We start from the raw sequence: 19298 nt of genomic DNA, 5'->3' as shown, positions 1-19298 counted from the left end.
TGTTAAAATAATATACTGCGTCTTCTCACCGATAAAAATAAACCGGGAGTGATCTCCCCTAAACTTTCTCGAATATTCTTATATAAAATAACAGGGGATGGGAACTCGGGCTATAGACTTCTAGACATGATTTTTAATCCATTTTAAATACTTAAAGTTTTAAAAATAGAATAAAATCTCGTAGACAAATTAATTGCACACCAAGTGAACGCGAATAAAAAAGCGCATAATAGTGCGCAATATTATTAGTACTTTAAAAATTTACATTAGTTTTTTGAGAAATCGGAAGTAGCGTAAATTACTACTTCCGGTCAACGGAAATTACTCAAAATTTAACAGAAGGTAGAGAATTAGATCTTTTACTTACATGTGAAATTTCATTTATCTATCTGAAATAGTACTCAAGTTATAGGCTTTTGAAAAATTCAAAGTAGAAAAAGTACCACTTCCGGTTGTCGGAAATCGCTCAAAAGTTGATACGGATCTACGATTTTGATAAAATACTTATATATGAAATTTCATCAACCTAGCTGTAACGGTACTCAAGTTATCGTGTTTACACACGGACACACACACACACAGACACACACACACACAGACACACAGACATACGGACAAGATTGCAAAATTATGTTTTTCCGTATCAGTGAGATGCAAAACGTCGAGATTTGCAAAAATCTCGATTTTTTTTTGTGCACGATTACAAGACTTTCTCTATACTTCGTAGATCTATATACGAGAAAGTAAAAAAGGAACGGAAATACAAATCTTGCTCGAAATCTTTTCGTAAATGAACATAAACAGCAACGCGTTAAGAACATAAACATCACAAGCTTATCGGAAGCTAGAGTAAAGCCGTGAAATCTACAATGGAAAACAAATCAAAACTCAAAACACAACGCATAAACCAGCATTTATTAATATTGTAATACATCATATTTGTAGAAAGGATGGTAAGTAAAATTTAGCTCCCTTCAATTTAAACTAGATCTAAATCTTATTACAATTCCTTGAATCAGGTATACACTAGCGTTTGATGGAATTTGTGTAGTTCTTCAGGTACCCATTAAAGCTGGGTGAACTCAGTGGTATCCTACAGACATAACAGTTACCCAATGACTTAGCTAGGTTCGATATATATATATATATATATATATATATATATATATATATATATATATATATATATAGTTATATATATATATATATATATATATATATATATATATATATATATATAAATATTTAAATATTTGCCGGATTTGTGTGTATACAAATGTCTAATCATGTAGCCCGTATATGTACACTGATTTTTTTCCCACGTTTTCTTTAACTTGCTTTCTCTGTTTGTCTTTCCAATCAAATCTTGCGATCGAAATTTCTGGCACTTCCCAGTTAGCTAGCGTGCTGAAATTTTCAGGGAAGCTTTCTTTTGGATGACCATAGAATATTCAATTGTTATTATTACTAAATTGATCAATGGAAACATTTTATTGAGCATTTTAGACCGCTATATAATCTATATATATAATTCTCCTCTGCGAGCCATTAGAAAAAAAACCAGCGACGCGTAGCTCGCCTCTCTCTTGCCGCGCGCAGTGAAGCGAACGATCCCACGTCGCGACAGGCTTAGGGGCAGATAATTTAGTTTGAACCGACTTTAAACTTACAGGAGGTAACTATTACCACTGGTGGCCAGTTTGGGGGAGACGATATGGTCGAGTGGTTGGGCACACGATTGCTATCCCACTCGACACGGGTTCAAATCTATGTGTTCTAGTCAGTAACCAGCCCTCGTCCTAACCGCTATCAACTAACCTCTGACAATCATTCACTTGCGATTGAGACCGAAGAAGAAAGGGTCTCTCGTTTTTTACGAGTTGTCTTTTTACGAGTTGTCTTCGTTTACCCAAAAAAAAAGTGAAAAGATAAAATCGATAGCAAGATTTCAATGCAAACAAACAGACAAAGACTAAAAAGTAGAAAATAATAATCATTAAAAAAGTTTTAAAAAGCCCACGTTTTCTGATTGAACTAAAAAGTAGAAAATAAATACTATACATCACAGTAATGCAAGCAATCACTCTACTATAAGCGATGAAAAACGTGGGGCGCCGTGATTTTCTTACAGTTTCTAATACTGTTGACTCTCTACAAGCTTCTAATAAAAGTCAATAGTATTATCTAATCAATAGTAATATAACTTTTACTTCGGCGCCCCACGTTTTTCATCGCTTATAGTAGAGTGATCGCTTGCATTATTGTGATGTATAGTATTTATTTTCTACTTTTTAGTTCAATCAGAAAACGTGGGTTTTTAAAACTTTTTTAATGATTATTTTTATTTTTCTGTATGTATTTTCCCTGTGGAAGGAGTTTCTCGTTCTGATAAGTACGTAGTATCTCCTTGCAAGTTGCTTTAGTTGCCACCACCCACCCCCTCCGCACCCATTTAGTGTAGATGTAGATGTAGATGTAGATGTAGATGTAGGTGTAGGTGTAGGTGTAGGTGTAGGTGTAGGTGTAGGTGTAGGTGTAGGTGTAGGTGTAGGTGTAGGTGTAGGTGTAGGTGTAGGTGTAGGTGTAGGTGTAGGTGTAGGTGTAGGTGTAGGTGTAGGTGTAGGTGTAGGTGTAGGTGTAGGTGTAGGTGTAGGTGTAGGTGTAGGTGTAGGTGTAGGTGTAGGTGTAGGTGTAGGTGTAGGTGTAGGTGTAGGTGTAGGTGTAGGTGTAGGTGTAGGTGTAGGTGTAGGTGTAGGTGTAGGTGTATGTGTAGGTGTAGGTGTAGGTGTAGGTGTAGGTGTAGGTGTAGGTGTAGGTGTAGGTGTAGGTGTAGGTGTAGGTGTAGGTGTAGGTGTAGGTGTAGGTGTAGGTGTAGGTGTAGGTGTAGTTTCAGGTGCAGGTGAAGGTGCAGGAAAGGTGCAGATGCAGGTATATGTATTTTAAAACTTTCACCTTTTACGTATATTAAAATTGTTTCCTTTTTCGAACGAAGGCAACTCATAGACATCAGAAGAAATAAGCAAGGCATACGGTAATATCATCTGCGCAAGATACCATCAAAATGAACATAGTAAAGCCTTTATTTGTTATTTTGTTCATCTTCCTCCTTGAAATTTCCATGGCTGTTTTCATCTTTACTTATTTCAAAGAAACATCAAGCAACGGTAATTTATTTTTATCGACTGTACTTATGTGTGGTGAAAAAGTCGTTTAAAATACCAAATCAGAATATTTACAATTTATTCATATTCATTGTAAAATTAGTCTGTATCGAAATTAAAAACAATTTTGTTTGCAATTTTAAAAATATGAACTAATTTAAGAATATAACTTAAAACACATTATAACTATAGATTTACACCGTCCATGAAAGGTTTTTTTTTAGACTTAAGTTATATTTTTGTTCTATTTTCAGCATCGGTTAGCCCAAACAACAATAATGGTAAGTATTACTGAAACAACGGAACATGTTTTCTTGCGTCCAACAACATAAAATAGATGCAATAGGTTATACCTTTGAACAGAAACCAGAAAATTCATTTTATATCAAACGTATGTCTAATGGGAATCGTGTTTTTAAATAATTAGCTGATAATTAGTAGTTTTAATAAAAAAAACTGGTTACGTATGTTAAGTAGAGATCACTTGTTTCTGTGACCTCGGCATATGCAACAAGTGAACTCTACTTCACCTGCCCTGTAGACTGTCAGGTTTGAAAGGGAACTTTACTTTCCTATGTTAAACAATTTACATTACAGGAAATGAAGGTGCATGCGAAGGCGAAAACTGTATAAATCGTAAGTTATATTTTTAAAACATGTTGCAAATATAAGATCCAAAAGATTATACAGGCATTTTAAATGTTTTCTTAAATTATTTTGTAAACACTTTGTATTAATAAAACAACAAGTTTAAAAAATCACCCGCATACTTTATAGACGTGTATGTTTTACATAATAACTTTTACAAGTCTGTCATATATCTGTGAATTAAAATATTTTACAGCGCAGCCTGAGAAAACTAAATATCCGGATAAAAGCACTACGATTGAAAATTCTCCACAAACGGACATCCGTAGGATTTTTTACTATTCAAACATACATTTTATGTATTAAATCTGGCTTTGTTTACTTTAAAATCTTATATATATATATATATATATATATATATATATATATATATATATATATATATATATATATATATATATATATATATATATATATATGTTTACTCAAAACTCTTTTTATATATATATATATATATATATATATATATATATATATATATATATATAAATATATATATATATATATATATATATATATATATATATATATACATTAAAGCCTCAATGGAGCCACCACCGGAGGTTCGTGTTTGTAAAAGTGAAACGTGTCTGAAGTCAGGTAAGTTGATTTCTGGCGGATGTTTATTTCTATATTTAACTGCGATGTTAAAAATTAAAAAGACGTTCTCTGTATACGATATGACATACAATCTCAATCTCATCTCAATCTACTGCAAAATATAATATAAGTACTAACAATGAAATCAATTCTACACACTCCTATGTAGTTGTACTATTGACACACTATTTAATTTTTCAAAATAGCAATTACTTTAAAAGCCAACATGGATTTGAATGTGGATCCGTGCGAAGACTTCTATCGTTATACATGCGGTGGATAGTTGGAAAAGACACACCTTCCTGATGATGGTCCCGTGATTGGTTCCCTCTTAAATACGCGTCTAAAAGTTGGATCCAGAGTGAAAGGTAAAGTTTCATTTCCGGTTATGGAAGTCACACAAATAATTCAATAATAAGATCGTTTATTTATATATTAATCTACGTAACTAAAACGGTTCAGAAGTTATAGTGTTCCCATAGACACTTTCGACAGCCGGAAATCGTTCAATGTTTAATAGAAACTTGAGCTTACAATCTAATATTACTATTGAAAATTTGTCAACGTAACGTTAATTGTACTTTTTTTTTTGGCCTTAAGAGAGCGGAAGTATAGTACGTACCACTTCCGGTTACTGGAAATTGCTCACAATTTTACTGAAAACTATACATTAAATAATATACTTAAGAGTGAAATTTGTTCAACTTTACACACACACACACACACAAACACGCCCACACACATACGGATTGCTGAACTATATTTTTCCAGCACCTGAAATTTGTAAAATATAAAATTTGTCACAATTTGTATTTATATTTTTCTAAACTTACAAAACACCCTTTATATTCTGTATTCGATTAAGTAGGTAGAAGTAAAACGGCGAAAGCGGTCGAAATTTTATAACATATTTATGCACGATTACAATACTTTCTCTATATAAAAAAAAAAAAAAAAAAAAAAAAAAAAAAAAAAAAAAAAAAAACAACATACAATGTGAACTAAATAAATGCTTATGAATATGCAGTGTTTAAATTAGGTCATTATCATAACGTGTATTAGATGTGTACTGCTTCCACAGATATGCTTGGCAGCGAAACCCTTGAAAGTGACCCAGCCTATGAATCAGCAGCAGAGACCTACTACGCTGCTTGTATGAACACAGGTAGGATTGCACATAGATCTATACGTCATTTGTGTATTTCAATGTCCATTTAAAAAGCCGAGCGTGTACTATTGTGACTTATAGAGAAAATTTGCAATCGTATTACCATTTTTAAAAAAAAAAATATATACAAACGCGGAAGAGTAATAAAAAAATTAAAATGATAGTAAAAAAACCTGTTTATTGTGCTTACTTTTTTTCTACGCATGATTAGGCAACAAGTGTTGTCCATTTGATAACTTCGGCACAAGAGCAACGACAATAACAATAACATTCGTCGTGGTATTTTAACGCCAACACGCTACTCTCCATCGGGCAAGCAGAGTCCACTCGACTATAAACTCTCCTATGTACATAAATGTTCTGTCTACTTCCGCATCAACTCTCCTGTGTACATAAATGCTCTGTCTACTTCCGCATCAACTCTCATGTGTACATAAATGTTCTGTGTACTTCCGCATCAACTCTCCTGTGTACATAAATATTCTGTCTACATCCGCATCAACTCTCCTGTGTACATAAAGGTTCTGTCTACTGCGTATCAACTCTCCTGTGCACATAAATGTTCTGTCTACTTCCGCATCAACTCTCCTGTGCACATAAATGTTCTGTCTACTTCCGCATCAACTCTCCTGTGAACATAAATGTTCTGTCTACTTCCGCATCAACTCTCCTGTGTACATAAATGTTCTGTCTACTTCCGCATCAACTCTCCTGTGTACATAAATGCTCTGTCTACTTCCGCATCAACTCTCCTGTGTACATAAATGCTTTGTTGCATTCCGTATCAACTCTCCTGTGTGCATAAAGGTTCTGTCTACTTCCGCATCAACTCTCCTGTGTACATAAAGGTTCTGTCTACTTCAGCATCAACTCTCCTGTGTACATAAATGTTCTGTCTACTTCCGCATCAACTCTCCTGTGTACATAAATGTTCTGTCTACTTCGCATCAACTCTCCTGTGCATATAAATGTTCTGTCTACTTCCGCATCAACTCTCCTGTGTACATAAATGCTCTGTCTACTTCCGCATCAACTCTCCTGTGTACATAAATGCTCTGTCTACTTCCGCATCAACTCTCCTGTGTACATAAAAGCTCTGTCTACTTCCGCATCAACTCTCCTGTGTACATAAATGTTCTGTCTACTTCCGCATCAACTCTCCTGTGTACATAAATGTTCTGTCTACTTCCGCATCAACTCTCCTGTGTACATAAATGTTCTATCTACTTCCGCATCAACTCTCCTGTGTACATAAATGTTCTGTCTACTTCCGCATCAACTCTCTATTGTGTATATTAATGTTCTGTCTACTTCCGCATCAACTCTCCTGTGTACATAAATGATCTGTCTACTTCCACATGAACTATGCGATGTGCATACATGTTCGTATCTTAACGTGGATAAATGATACTTGAATGTAAAGAAGTCATCGAATTATGACGTCTACGCAAGAGAAAGAGGAAAGAGAGTCATACTGCAGATCCTTTAGAAGCGCGTTAATTTAAACATCATTTAAGACAGCTTACTCCTGACTCTAATTTTACTGTATAAATGCATATATTTTAGAAAATAATACACACACACACATACACACACACACACATATATATACATATATATATATATATATATATATATATATATATATATATATATATATATATATATATATATATATATATATATATATATATATATATGTTAATACCTAGCATATAAAGCTACACATCTACAAAACATGTTATTTAAAAAGGTAGAGTCCGTCTTTAGATGAATTTAAATATTTGCAGGTATCCACATCGGAGGGGGCGTGGGGGGGGGGGGCGTAGAGGGGTATACAGAAGCCAGATAGTATAATTTTAATTAATTGTATACACATGAATGACCACATGCTATATTTGAAATACAAAGTTTATTGAATAAATTTAGCGTTGATTTAAAATTGCTTGGGAAATTTGTGTCAACCTAACTGAAAATATATCCTATTCAATTCGCATACACACAGACATACAGTGACAAAGAGAAATTTTTCTCGATTACGATTGTCGTGCACGATTACAATAATTTCTATTTACTCCGTGTACAAAAATGTAAAAGTTTTACACATTCGGATGGGATTATTTATAATTTAATGTTCCGCCTGTTAAATCATTGCGTTAATATCGAGGAAAGATAAAATTATTATCTTGTCCACATACTTTAAAATGTTTGTACATTTTTATCGATGGATTGTATTCATTATGTGTCACGTGATTTTAAAATAAACTTATCGAATATTTTATCCATATGATTCAGGTCAAATTGAGGAAAGGGGAGCTAAGCCTTTGTTAGAACTGATCAGCACAGTAGGTGATTTCCCTGTTATGAATAACACTTGGAAAGAGAGTGATTTTAATATTGAAGATATAGTTATCAAGTTATACGAATTAGGTAAGTAAATGTATTATGCTCGTACTTTCCATTATAAGCGTTTTCTTACTTTACGTCTAATAATATTCCATTAATTTTTTTTTATTATTGCATATATCAATTTAGCTAAAAACATAAGATTATGGACTAAATATGTATCAATATAAATGTCGGATCAGACGCAATATAAAATTCTTGCAATTGGTAATAGCTAAACAGTATCAAGCAGTGTAAAAATCGTAATAATTTGACATTGATCTAAGCTTTATGAATACGTACTCTGTAAACATAAACAGAAAGAGAGAGGGGGGAGGGTGGGGGAGAGAGAGAGAGAAAGAAAAGAAAAACAAAAGAAAGAAACGTTCTAATACACATGCATTATGTAAAATGATCATTGACATACATTTTTATTCTCTAGGTCTGATGCCCTTCATGACTTTGTATGTGGATCCATTTAAAAGAGGCCCAAAGAAAATGTTCTCAGTTAGTATTTAAAAAATACAATTATTATTTAACGATGTTGTACTGTATTCGGTTTTTTTTCCAAATAACACACAACTTACAAAACAATCTCTAGGGCTCGCAAGAAAAATCCTCTCAATGTATCGCTTGATAAGACAAAAATATCCATTTATGTTCGTATACTTGTAAGCATGGTTTGTTTATGCATATGCGCTAATAAAATATATTCACCAGTGTAAGCAGATTCATTATTTGAGGATTGACAACTTCCCCCTTCCCCCTTTATCGAATGGAGCACCAAATAAATTGTAGTCTTATTTTAAGATACAGCTTTAGGCTTATTATATATACATATATATATATATATATATATATATATATATATATATATATATATATATATATATTGGCTTATATATTAATCTTATTTGATTTTACATCAACGTATTTAAATAAATTGTCCATAAAAGTTGCTTTTAACAAAAAAACATTTTCCCCAGATAGATTTTCCATACCATCTTTTGACCGCCAGAAACGATTCCAACCACCAGGAATTTATGATGAAAGCGCTACAGCTTCTGGGTGCAGATGAAACGGTTCTAGGAACTGATTTTGAAGCGATGAAAGATTTCAAGGATGCTATTGTCAAGGTTGAATCTTAAATTCATATTTTTTATAGTAAAAATTTTGTGTAAAGTTTTTGTTTTACCTTTATGTTACATGGGTCAGTTGAGCTTTATCTGTTATCAAGGACTATAGTGGGATCTTAGTTCATAACATAAAAGATTTAACATATTTATATATTTAGATTTGAAATATTTACTTCTTTTAGCTTTTTGATCATTGTATTTATGTGCAGAATATTTTTTTTTCAGGCGCTATACAACCAATCAGCTTCAGTTGCTTACCCGCTTTCAATTGATAAGTTACAAGAGAAATATAATTGGGTATAAAATTTAATTATTTTTTTAACATATATTTTTTACCGCATTGCATTGCATATCTACACATTAAAACAAATTTTAAATACTTAAAATGTCTCAGGATGTGAAATAGACATATTAAACCATGAGTGTATACAACCTTTAATTAAAATTTTAATCAGTCAGGAGCCTGGTTATTTCTTTCTAATATATTGATGATCAAAACACTTGCAAGATGGACTGCTATAATTTTAATACATGCCTAATTGATTGCTGATAACTCGGTTTTTATAATAGAAGTCATATATTGTATACTTAAAACGATTATTTTTTGAAGAAAATGTAATAATATACAATATTGAGAATGCATGTGTTTCGGTTCATAAATCTGATGCTCTTGTACTATAAAAAAATCTATAATTTTTTTTAAAAAATCGAAAATGTAAGAAAATGTATATATATATATATATATATATATATATATATATATATATATATATATATATATATATATATATATATATATATATATATAAATTTTACACATGTAAATGATACCCCAACCATAATGTTGAGCTCGTGCTATTAAAAACAAATTATTGTATTTAAAAGGTACTAGCTTTAATGCATTACAAGTTTAAGTAAATAAATATTCGAGCATAAACAGTGGTACTGTTTTTATTTCTAGCTTGATTGGCTTAAAGTATTGAAAGCGATTGGGGCAAAAGGAAATGTCGTCATTGAATCGACGGACACAGTTTTCTTAGAGCGAGACTGGTATTTAGATCAGCTGGCAGATATACTGAACTCTACATCTAAAAGGTTAGGATATATATATATATATATATATATATATATATATATATATATATATATATATATATATATATATATATATATATATATATAATATATATATATATATAATGGTTGAAATCCACCAAATGTGATACCGGGTTTGGGAAAGTTATATATATGATGTAATGTTCCGTCATGAGAATATGATACACATTCTCTCTACGGCGATCCCCTCGCCATATATACGCCTGGTAAAGTTTTGCGGAATCAACAAAAGGTCCAATCTATATATATATAATTCTCTTCTTGGAGATCCTAGAAAACACCAAGCTGTAAGCGCTCCCTACCACCCCACCCCTACATGGTCTGGTGAGCTGTTTTTCACGCTAAATGTTTACAATCGTAGAGCCTGGTTTAGTGACGGCTATTAGGGGCAGATAATTTAGTTTGAAAAGATTTTAAACTTAGGGGAGGTAACTAAGATGAGGCTGCTTTCAGGGGGGTGGTAGGGTTAGGGAAAGGAGGGGGGGGGGGGGTTATCGTCTTTAACGAGCTACTGATAGTGTTCTAAAGCAAATATATTCAGTGGCTGCATTGGTACTGTCGAATTCACAAATTATGAATTACTGAAAAGTAGAAAATAGCGGCGCATGATATGCCGCGGGTTGGCTCGTTTAATATAATACAGTTCTTTATTTATACATCAAATCTACTCCTACCATAACTGCGTCCTAATAAATAACTATCTATTAAAACTATCTAACTACAACTAACACTTGACTTTTCCTATACGCTCCCATGACCAACTCTTACAGTAAATTTTAACTTTTTACATCTTTCCTCTATACCTATCTCAAACTGCTGGCCCACGATTCAGTGGTCATCCCACCGTCCCACGTGACCGGTCATCTCCTGTTATTCTACTGGTCTACCTGACTACACTATGCTCTGTTTCTGTCATCTATTTCTTGACCTCTATGACGTATGCCTTGCGTCATCACAATTTTTATATAGGCTTACAAGCTGCATACCCGTGCTCCGCCACGGTCAATCTTCTTTTTTTAAATTTACCAACTTGAGAACAAAATAAAATTAAACACAAGCGCAAGCACAAACACGAATGCAAACTCAAACTCAAACACAACGCAAACACTGAGATATAGACTGATACATAGCCAGATAAACTATTATTATAGATAAGATAATTCGATGCAAGTAAAATGCACTGCATGTGCTGTTGTTCACTTTTATGTTCCTAAAGTTATAGCGATGACGGACGGGCGGACTGTCTGAATGACACACTACCACCACCTTTTTACACCGACACGGGTAAATATATATATATATATATATATATATATATATATATATATATATATATATATATATATATATATATATATATATATATATATAATATTTACCCGTGTCGGTGTAAAAGCTTAAGTGTTGTTCTTTTGTTGCATTACCAGAGCTATGGCTAATTACATGATGTCGTGTCTGCTAACGTTTAGCGATCTCCTGGACAATCGTTTCAGGGAGTTAACTGAAAAATATCCTACAGTAGGTATTGATTTAAATATAATAGATCTCCTTACATTAATATGAAACATTCACAGAGGTATGGTGTTCACAATAATTATCAAAATGTATTTTAATAACATAATTTAATGCGTAGTTCAAAATGTAATAAGATTTATTCATTTAATTATTCTCTAAAAATGTGTATTTTGCTTTTTGTAGTTTTCTCTAACTCAGTTAATGTTACCATCACTGAGGTCAGGAATAAATAAGAATAAACATAACCATGAAAATTTCGTTTTTCTATCGTTGTAGAAATATTGTTTTTCTATTGTTGTAGAAATTTTGTTTTTTTATTGATGTAGACATTTTGTGTTCTTACTGTTGTAGAAATCTCGGGTTTATAATGTTGTAATAATTTCGATTACCTGCTATTGTAGAAATTTCAACTCCTTACATTTACAGAATGGATTGAAAATACCTACTAATGAAAGATGGAAGATATGTGTAAAAGCTACGGAGGAGAAACTTCCAGAGGCTGTGGGTCGGATGTATGTGAATAAATACCTCAGAAAAAAGGATAAAGATTTCGTGAGTTGTGTATAACTTCAAAATGTAGAACATTTCAAAGTTTAATAGTATTATAATTAAATTCTCTCTTATTTCAATTTCAGAATATGATTTTGATGTTGTCTTTAGTTTAATTTAATATAAGATGATCCTTAATAACTTACAGTTTTGTATCGCTACGTAAATAATTCATATTAAATTTTTGTATGCATTGTTGATTAAAGAACACCGTTTTTGTTTTACATTAACACCAACTGTCTGGAGTAATTGAATACATAACATGTTTACTCAGGCTAAACATATTTTTTTATATAATAATACACAAATACAATGAAAAAATAATATAATTTACAACTTTCAAAAAAAAAATTATCGTTTATAAAAATGTTTTAAATATTTAAAAAAAATAATCTTGCTAAAAACTCACACTTCGTGTTTTAGGTTACTGATATGATCAAAGATATCAAAACGACGTTTCATGAGATATTGGAGAAAAATGCTTGGCTGTCCAACGAAACAAAGGCACGAGCACAGACTAAAGTAAGGGCGGTTTTTTAAATGTATATATATATATATATATATATATATATATATATATATATATATATATATATATATATATATATATATATATATATATATATATATATATATATATATATATATTTATTTATTTATAAAATCCAAGTAGTCGATAGTAACCTAACCTTTTGTATACAGTGGTACCTCTTAATACGAGTTTCAGGAACATTGCTCGTATGTTAAATAGCTTGTATCTGAAAGGAATTTCCTCCATTACAATTGATTGAAATGCCATCAAACAGTCCAAGCTCCAAAAACACTAACGCATGTGTTTTTCAGACGTATTGTTTTTAGTACGAAGTGTATTTATACCTGACAAAAAGTTACGGCTTGTGAACTTCACCGAACATAACAATTGTACCAATATATATATATATATATATATATATATATATATATATATATATATAATAAGTATTTATTATTAAGTATACATATATACATACATACATACATGCACGCACGCACGCATACTCACACTCACACACACACTCTCATATAAACACGCACGCACGCAAGCACGCACGCACACACACATACATACATGCATACATACATATATATGTATATAAATATATACATATATATATATATATATATATATATATATATATATATATATATATATATATATATATATATATATATATATATAATTTACATTAGCTATCAGCAATGGGTTTCAATGTTGGATATCCAGACTATCTATTAGATGATAATAAACTCAACGCATACTACTCTAATGTAAGTTAATTTCTCTCAGAAAGTAATTTACTTGATATTTAAGTAATACTTTGCAAGTAAACATTCTGTTTTTAAACCATACTAGCCATGGGAACACGCTTCACGTGAATTATGTGTCTATATTTTTTTATTGTTATACTTTTCCGATTGCATAATTACAAATGTGTTTCTACATTCGAATATTGCTTGAGTTTATATTTTCTTTCTTTCTTTATATAAAATTAACTTTATACATTTAAAAACACCCAACATATCATTTTTATAAAAGTTCGTATCTTTAAGATTTCTTTACATCTTTGAAGATAAGGATCTCTTAGGCTCGGGAAAGGCGGTCAAAGAGAGAGAGAGAGAGAGAGAGAGAGAGAGAGAGAGAGAGAGAGAGAGATTGAGAGAGAGAAGTGCGCACATGGGCTTTTATATATTAGGATGAATACTTGTTATTAGAACTATGTTAGTGTGTTCTTTTCTGGTTCGCTACTGATCTCCTTTGTTTTGTAAATTATGTTTTTAAATTTTAGAAGGCAAGTGTTTACCATTGTCGTTTCTGATGTAAATAATTGAATAAAAAAATCCATTAAAAAAAAAGAAAACCCATATATCCTTATCAGTGGCGCCTCTAGGTCGTGTGAAATCCCCTGCAATATTTATTTCTGTATTAAGCTAGTCACCCCCCCCCCCCCCTTATTCCAAACAGACACCAATTGGTGCTTAAAAGACTTTTTAACTGTCACTAATGATTAAAAGAGGTCGCATTTATTTTCTGTTAATTTTCTCAAGTTTTCCCTTTGGTGTTATCCTCCCCCCCCCGTCACCACACGCGCCCTAATTAGTGTCTCCCGGTCTGTACCCCTCCGCTAACCCATGGCGATGCCTCTTATCCTTTTGAAAATGTCACCTCAGATCTTCCAGCCCGGATACAAAAGTCTCGGGTTCTTCGATCTGTCTATGCTGATGGTAAAAAACAAAGCACTGGAAAATTTAAATATCTTGGCAGGAGATGTAGAAAATGAGAAGTAAGTGAAATAGAATTGTAAAAGTACTTAGCTGTTGTAAAAGATTTTTAAAAAAATATTAACAGTTTCGTAGTGTTTTGATATAGCTATAATTCTGCGCTGTTCTCCGCAGATGGCTCACATCCACATCTGTCGTTAACGCTCATTACCATCCTCGATCCAACAGCATGTGTAAGTTAACCCTCAATTGGATTACTTTTCCAATATAGTCAAGTAAATTTTATATTAATATAAATTTTTTTTTTCGTAAACAAATGCCTATGACATATACTCAAAATAAGATGGCCAGACAAAATATCAAACAAAAACTTGTGGCAAATTTTAAAGCAACAGCCAATAGAGAAGGATATTAAAGCCCGAAAATGGGGATGGATCGGACACACGTTAAGAAAAGAAAAAGAAAACATCGCAAAACATGCATTGGACTGGAATCCTCAGGGGAAAATGAGGGTGGGCCGGCCAAAGAAAACATGGAAGAGAACGGTTGAGGAAGAGGCAAAAACAGCTGGGCTCTCATGGGCACAGATTAGAGGAGCAGCCCAAAACCGAGTCCGCTGGAGATGTGTGGTTGCAGCCCTTTGCTCCCCAGGGGCCATAAAGGAGTGATGATGATGATGATGATGAAATTTTATATTATAATAAATCCATTTTTTAAAGGAAAGCTTACATTATGTTTCATAATAGAAAAGTGGATTCACTTATCTCGCAATCGCAACACCACAAGTTTAATTAAAGTGAGTAATCAGGTTTTTTTTTTAAAAAGGATTTTTTTTCCAGATATTTTAATCAGAGGGAAGGGAAGGGATGCTTGAAATACACGAGAAGGTGGGGATCTCATAATGTTCGGATTGCAGGCACTGGAAAAAGTTTATATTTTATGTTTTCTTAGATATTCTAGCTGGTATCTTCGAAGAACCAGCGTACTACCCTGATGGCACAAGGTACTTAACGTATAAATATTCTTTCTAAATAAAATAATTAAAATTAACTTTTTTTACGTATGGGACGGTGTGGCCTAGGGGTGGAGCGCTAGACTGCTAATCCGATAGGTTTGAATCCCGGTTCAAGTATGTGGAGCGTCCTTGAGTCCACCCAACTCAGATGGGTACTTAACTCACGTTAGGGAAAGTAGAGGCGACTGGGCGTTGCGCTGACCACGCTATCCCTTTATATGCCGAGGTCAAGAAACATATGAACTCCACTTTATAGTATATTGGATAGTTAGGTCTGAAGATGAATGAATATTTTTACTTTTACGTTCTTTGTGTAAACTTATATTTTATACTTACTTTTATACATACTTTTAAAATAAACTATTCATTTAATTATTTAAGTGCTTGAGAAAAACAAAAACCAGTGTCGAGTTAATATAGCAAAAAGTATGTATACTTTTGAATATTGACTTTTAAATATTCACGCGACCATAATAAACAAAATACAAATTTGTAATTAATATTTTGTTAATTCATATACCGTAAAATATATTTCTATTTTGATAAGAGGAAATGAATTAGACGTATAGTTATCGGACTTCTCTAGAGATATTTGCCTCCCCCCGCCCCCCCCCCCCCCCCACCCTCCAAGTCCGCCACTCTCTTCGTTTAGAAGCAGCTTGCTACATATTTTGATAAAATATGGAATTTATTGCTGGAACTAAACATTTTAAATGTAATTGTAACCATACTTTTTAGTTGCATCGTTAAACTAGCGGCCGTTTAAGAATGCCTGTTGTAAGTTCTTTGCATGTGAATACAGGTAGTAAAAAAAAATTAATTATGTTTCCAATTTTCAGCTCTGGTGTTCCAAAGTAAAAGAGGGATTTCATCAACAGTTTATAGAGCATGAACGCCATTCTCAGGGAAACGTTCGGTAAAAACGTTTGTTTTAATCTGTAACATTTTAAATGCGACTTCAGTTTCTATCAGTATCGTCGATCATATTACATGAAATAAATTATGTTGCGTATTTTTGCTTAGCTTTTTACTCATATCCATTGAATTGTTAACACGTATTTCTGTACATATTATATATTCTACAAGCATCGATGATAAGACGAAAACGCATAATACGCATTATTAAATTATGTTTTTTTCCCCCATCTAAATCAGTGTTCAAGGACCAATCAGCAACTCTCCCTATTTTGCTAAAGCTTTCAATTGTAAGATCAACTCCACCATGAATCCTGAGCATAAGTGTCAACTGTTTGACATAAATACTGTTTTGTAAGTTTCAGGAAAATATATTTTAAAATGTAAATGTGTTTAACACTTGCATATATGTATATATATATATACATACGTATATATATATATATATATATATATATATATATATATATATATATATATATATATATATATATATATATATATATATATATACAAAATAACATTCCTTTCGACAATCGTTTAAGTTTTACAAATTACATAAATATAATACATGAGTTTATATACAAATTGAAAGTATCGCTTAGATACAAACAAAATGTTTAGAAGCCTTGTTGTTTATAGTACGCTATTTCCAGTTGAATAAGTTAACACTTGGTAATAAGATATACACCGTAATTTGATTATAATGTCACTTTATAAATGGTTTTTAACCTCTTGGGATTGTAGGCCTACTAAACTACAGAACGAGTCGTTTTCAGATATATCTATTTTTGAAACCAACATTTTTAGCCAATCTGTCCTTAGTCGACTGTTTATGTCTTAAGGGCCGTAATTACAAATCATAAGAATAAAATTCATTTTATAAATATTTAAAAAATAAGCGGTATAAAACTATTGAAAACTGCTTTTTGTTGGATAAAATCTTTGAGCGCTGGTAGGCTTTGTTGAGTAGGTAAAGCTCATTGCTGCTAAACCGAAAGCCCCAAGTTCAAACCTCTGGGTAGATAAGGCTTGACAACCGGTGACGACAACCCATCTAGGAGAGAAAACTCCAAAATCAAACAACTACTGCCTTCTAGTTTGTTCAAAAGGTATAGAAACAACTTTACAAAGAAAAACAGGCTAAAATCTGTGTCAACGGGCTAAATGGCGCATACAATATTGACAAGTTTTACTTAACGGGATAGACTCCGGTAAAAAAAAAAATTACAATTCTAGAGCAAACATTTTTTTTCTTTACAGCTTGGGAGGATTTCCATTATTTTAAAAGTATTATACTTTAAGCTAAACAAACAATGAATTCATAACCTTCTACTTTATTTTGCGGTACTCAAATGTAAGTGCAGATCTACATACTAATTTATAATGAGTTTTCAAATTGTGGGTCCGCTAAAAAAACTAAATTTAATGCCCAAAAATTCCTAAAAATTTAGTGGTGGAAATCTTACAAAGTGGTAAATTTTTCAAGATAGCCACCGTTGTCATAGTTACCAAGATTTTCCCACCAATTGCTTTTTAGTGGAATCATTTATGCCGAGGCACATTAAATAAACCGGAAGTGATCTCCCCTAAACTTTCTCGCATATTCTTATATAATTTGGAATATAGACATGATTTTTAATTAGTACTTCCGGTCAACGGAAATTACTCAAAACTTACAGAAGGTAGAAAATTAGATCTTTTACTTACATGTGAAATTTCATTTATCTATCTGAAATAGTACTCAAGTTATAGGCTATTGAAAATTTCAAAGTAGATAAAGTACCTTTTCCGGTTATGGGAAATCGCTCAAAAGTTGATCAGGATCTACGATTTTGATAAAATACTTATATATGAAATTTCATCAACCTAGCTGTAACGGTACTCAAGTTATCGTGTTTACACACAGACAGACACACAAACAGACACACAGACAGACACACAGACATACGGACAAGATTTCAAAATTATGTTTTTCCGTATCAGTGAGGTGTAAAACGTCGAGATTTGTAAAAATCTTGATTTTTTTCTGCACGATTACAAGACTTTCTCTATACTTCCTGTATACGAGAAAGTAAAAAAGCTGTAGAGAAATAATAATTTCCTAACAAGTATGTTTGAAAGTTTTTACTTTATTGAGTTGGAGGAAAACACGACTGTCAGTGTCATTACAATTTGAAACTATCGTGATGTGATGTGTATGAAACGTTTGCGAAAAGTTAGATATAGAAAATATGTCTAGTTATGTTTTTTTTTCCTTTTGTTTTTGTAAAATTGTATTTAAAACTATTGAGTTCAAAAGGAAGAACTTGAAAAATAAAGAGCCATGTAAAAAATGTAAACTATAGCAACATTGATGTCTTAGAGTTGCGACTCGCACAGGCGTTTCTTCTTCTTCTTCTTCGTTCTTAATTTTAGTGCTGGAAGAGATGACCTCCAACACAATTAAGCGTTACGTGTTAACTGGTGATGAGCTATTGAGGCCATTGTCTCCGAGTTCAGCCTGCTTTTCTTTTTAGATTTGCTTCAATAGCCTTTGTCCAACCAAGAACAAACTGCAAGGCAGCACTTGTTTGATTTTGGAGTTGTCTCTCCAAGAAGAGTGGCTGTCCCCAGCTAAAGAGCCTCATCTGCCCGAGAGTTCGAACTCGAGACTTTTTTTGTTTAGCAACCATGAGCATTATAGACTCAACCACGCCGACCCCACAAGCATTTCAAAATGTATATTAATTCTTTTCACACTTTCCACATTTCGTCTTTACGAGTTTTTAACGGCATTATAATTTGTTCTGAAATATCTTTCACTGTGAAGTGTGTACTGAGATAATGTG

At 32.4% G+C, this 19298-nt stretch overlaps 2 protein-coding genes across 2 annotated transcripts; both read left to right on the top strand.

The window, feature by feature from the left end:
• The first annotated feature begins 878 nt into the window (after positions 1–878).
• LOC131956386 (neprilysin-11-like) lies at positions 879–4771 on the top strand. Its single transcript, XM_059320783.1, has 7 exons — positions 879–953; positions 2993–3164; positions 3416–3442; positions 3759–3797; positions 4006–4074; positions 4350–4409; positions 4616–4771. Exons 2-7 carry the CDS (start codon positions 3062–3064, stop codon positions 4690–4692), a joined length of 375 nt encoding a protein of 124 aa, XP_059176766.1. The 5' UTR covers positions 879–953; positions 2993–3061; the 3' UTR covers positions 4693–4771.
• Positions 4772–5471: 700 nt separating this feature from the next.
• LOC131956375 (endothelin-converting enzyme 1-like) lies at positions 5472–16318 on the top strand. Its single transcript, XM_059320768.1, has 13 exons — positions 5472–5574; positions 7873–8007; positions 8405–8469; positions 8949–9098; positions 9324–9395; positions 10060–10193; positions 11642–11732; positions 12156–12281; positions 12702–12800; positions 14487–14599; positions 14712–14770; positions 15489–15540; positions 16291–16318. Exons 1-13 carry the CDS (start codon positions 5472–5474, stop codon positions 16316–16318), a joined length of 1227 nt encoding a protein of 408 aa, XP_059176751.1.
• The last annotated feature ends 2980 nt before the right edge of the window (positions 16319–19298 follow it).

Source organism: Physella acuta, unplaced genomic scaffold (assembly GCF_028476545.2).
Source record: "Physella acuta isolate Inbredline_101_S28 unplaced genomic scaffold, ASM2847654v3 ptg001146l, whole genome shotgun sequence".
NCBI lineage: Eukaryota > Metazoa > Mollusca > Gastropoda > Physidae > Physella > Physella acuta.
The sequence above is the reverse complement of the archived record's forward strand: the minus strand, read 5'-3'. Positions and strand labels throughout refer to the sequence as shown.

What these genes read in the sequence shown, in the direction of transcription:
- LOC131956386 (XM_059320783.1), top strand. Translation starts at nt 3,062, where the DNA reads ATGAACATAGTAAAGCCTTTATTTGTTATTTTGTTCATCTTCCTCCTT. An exon ending in CAAAGAAACATCAAGCAACG is followed by an intron (nt 3,165 to 3,415) that starts GTAATTTATTTT and finishes TTCTATTTTCAG; the next exon opens with CATCGGTTAGCCCAAACAAC. An exon ending in AGGCGAAAACTGTATAAATC is followed by an intron (nt 3,798 to 4,005) that starts GTAAGTTATATT and finishes AATATTTTACAG; the next exon opens with CGCAGCCTGAGAAAACTAAA.
- LOC131956375 (XM_059320768.1), top strand. Translation starts at nt 5,472, where the DNA reads ATGTGTACTGCTTCCACAGATATGCTTGGCAGCGAAACCCTTGAAAGT. An exon ending in CTGAACTCTACATCTAAAAG is followed by an intron (nt 10,194 to 11,641) that starts GTTAGGATATAT and finishes TTGCATTACCAG; the next exon opens with AGCTATGGCTAATTACATGA. An exon ending in TCCTCGATCCAACAGCATGT is followed by an intron (nt 14,771 to 15,488) that starts GTAAGTTAACCC and finishes ATGTTTTCTTAG; the next exon opens with ATATTCTAGCTGGTATCTTC.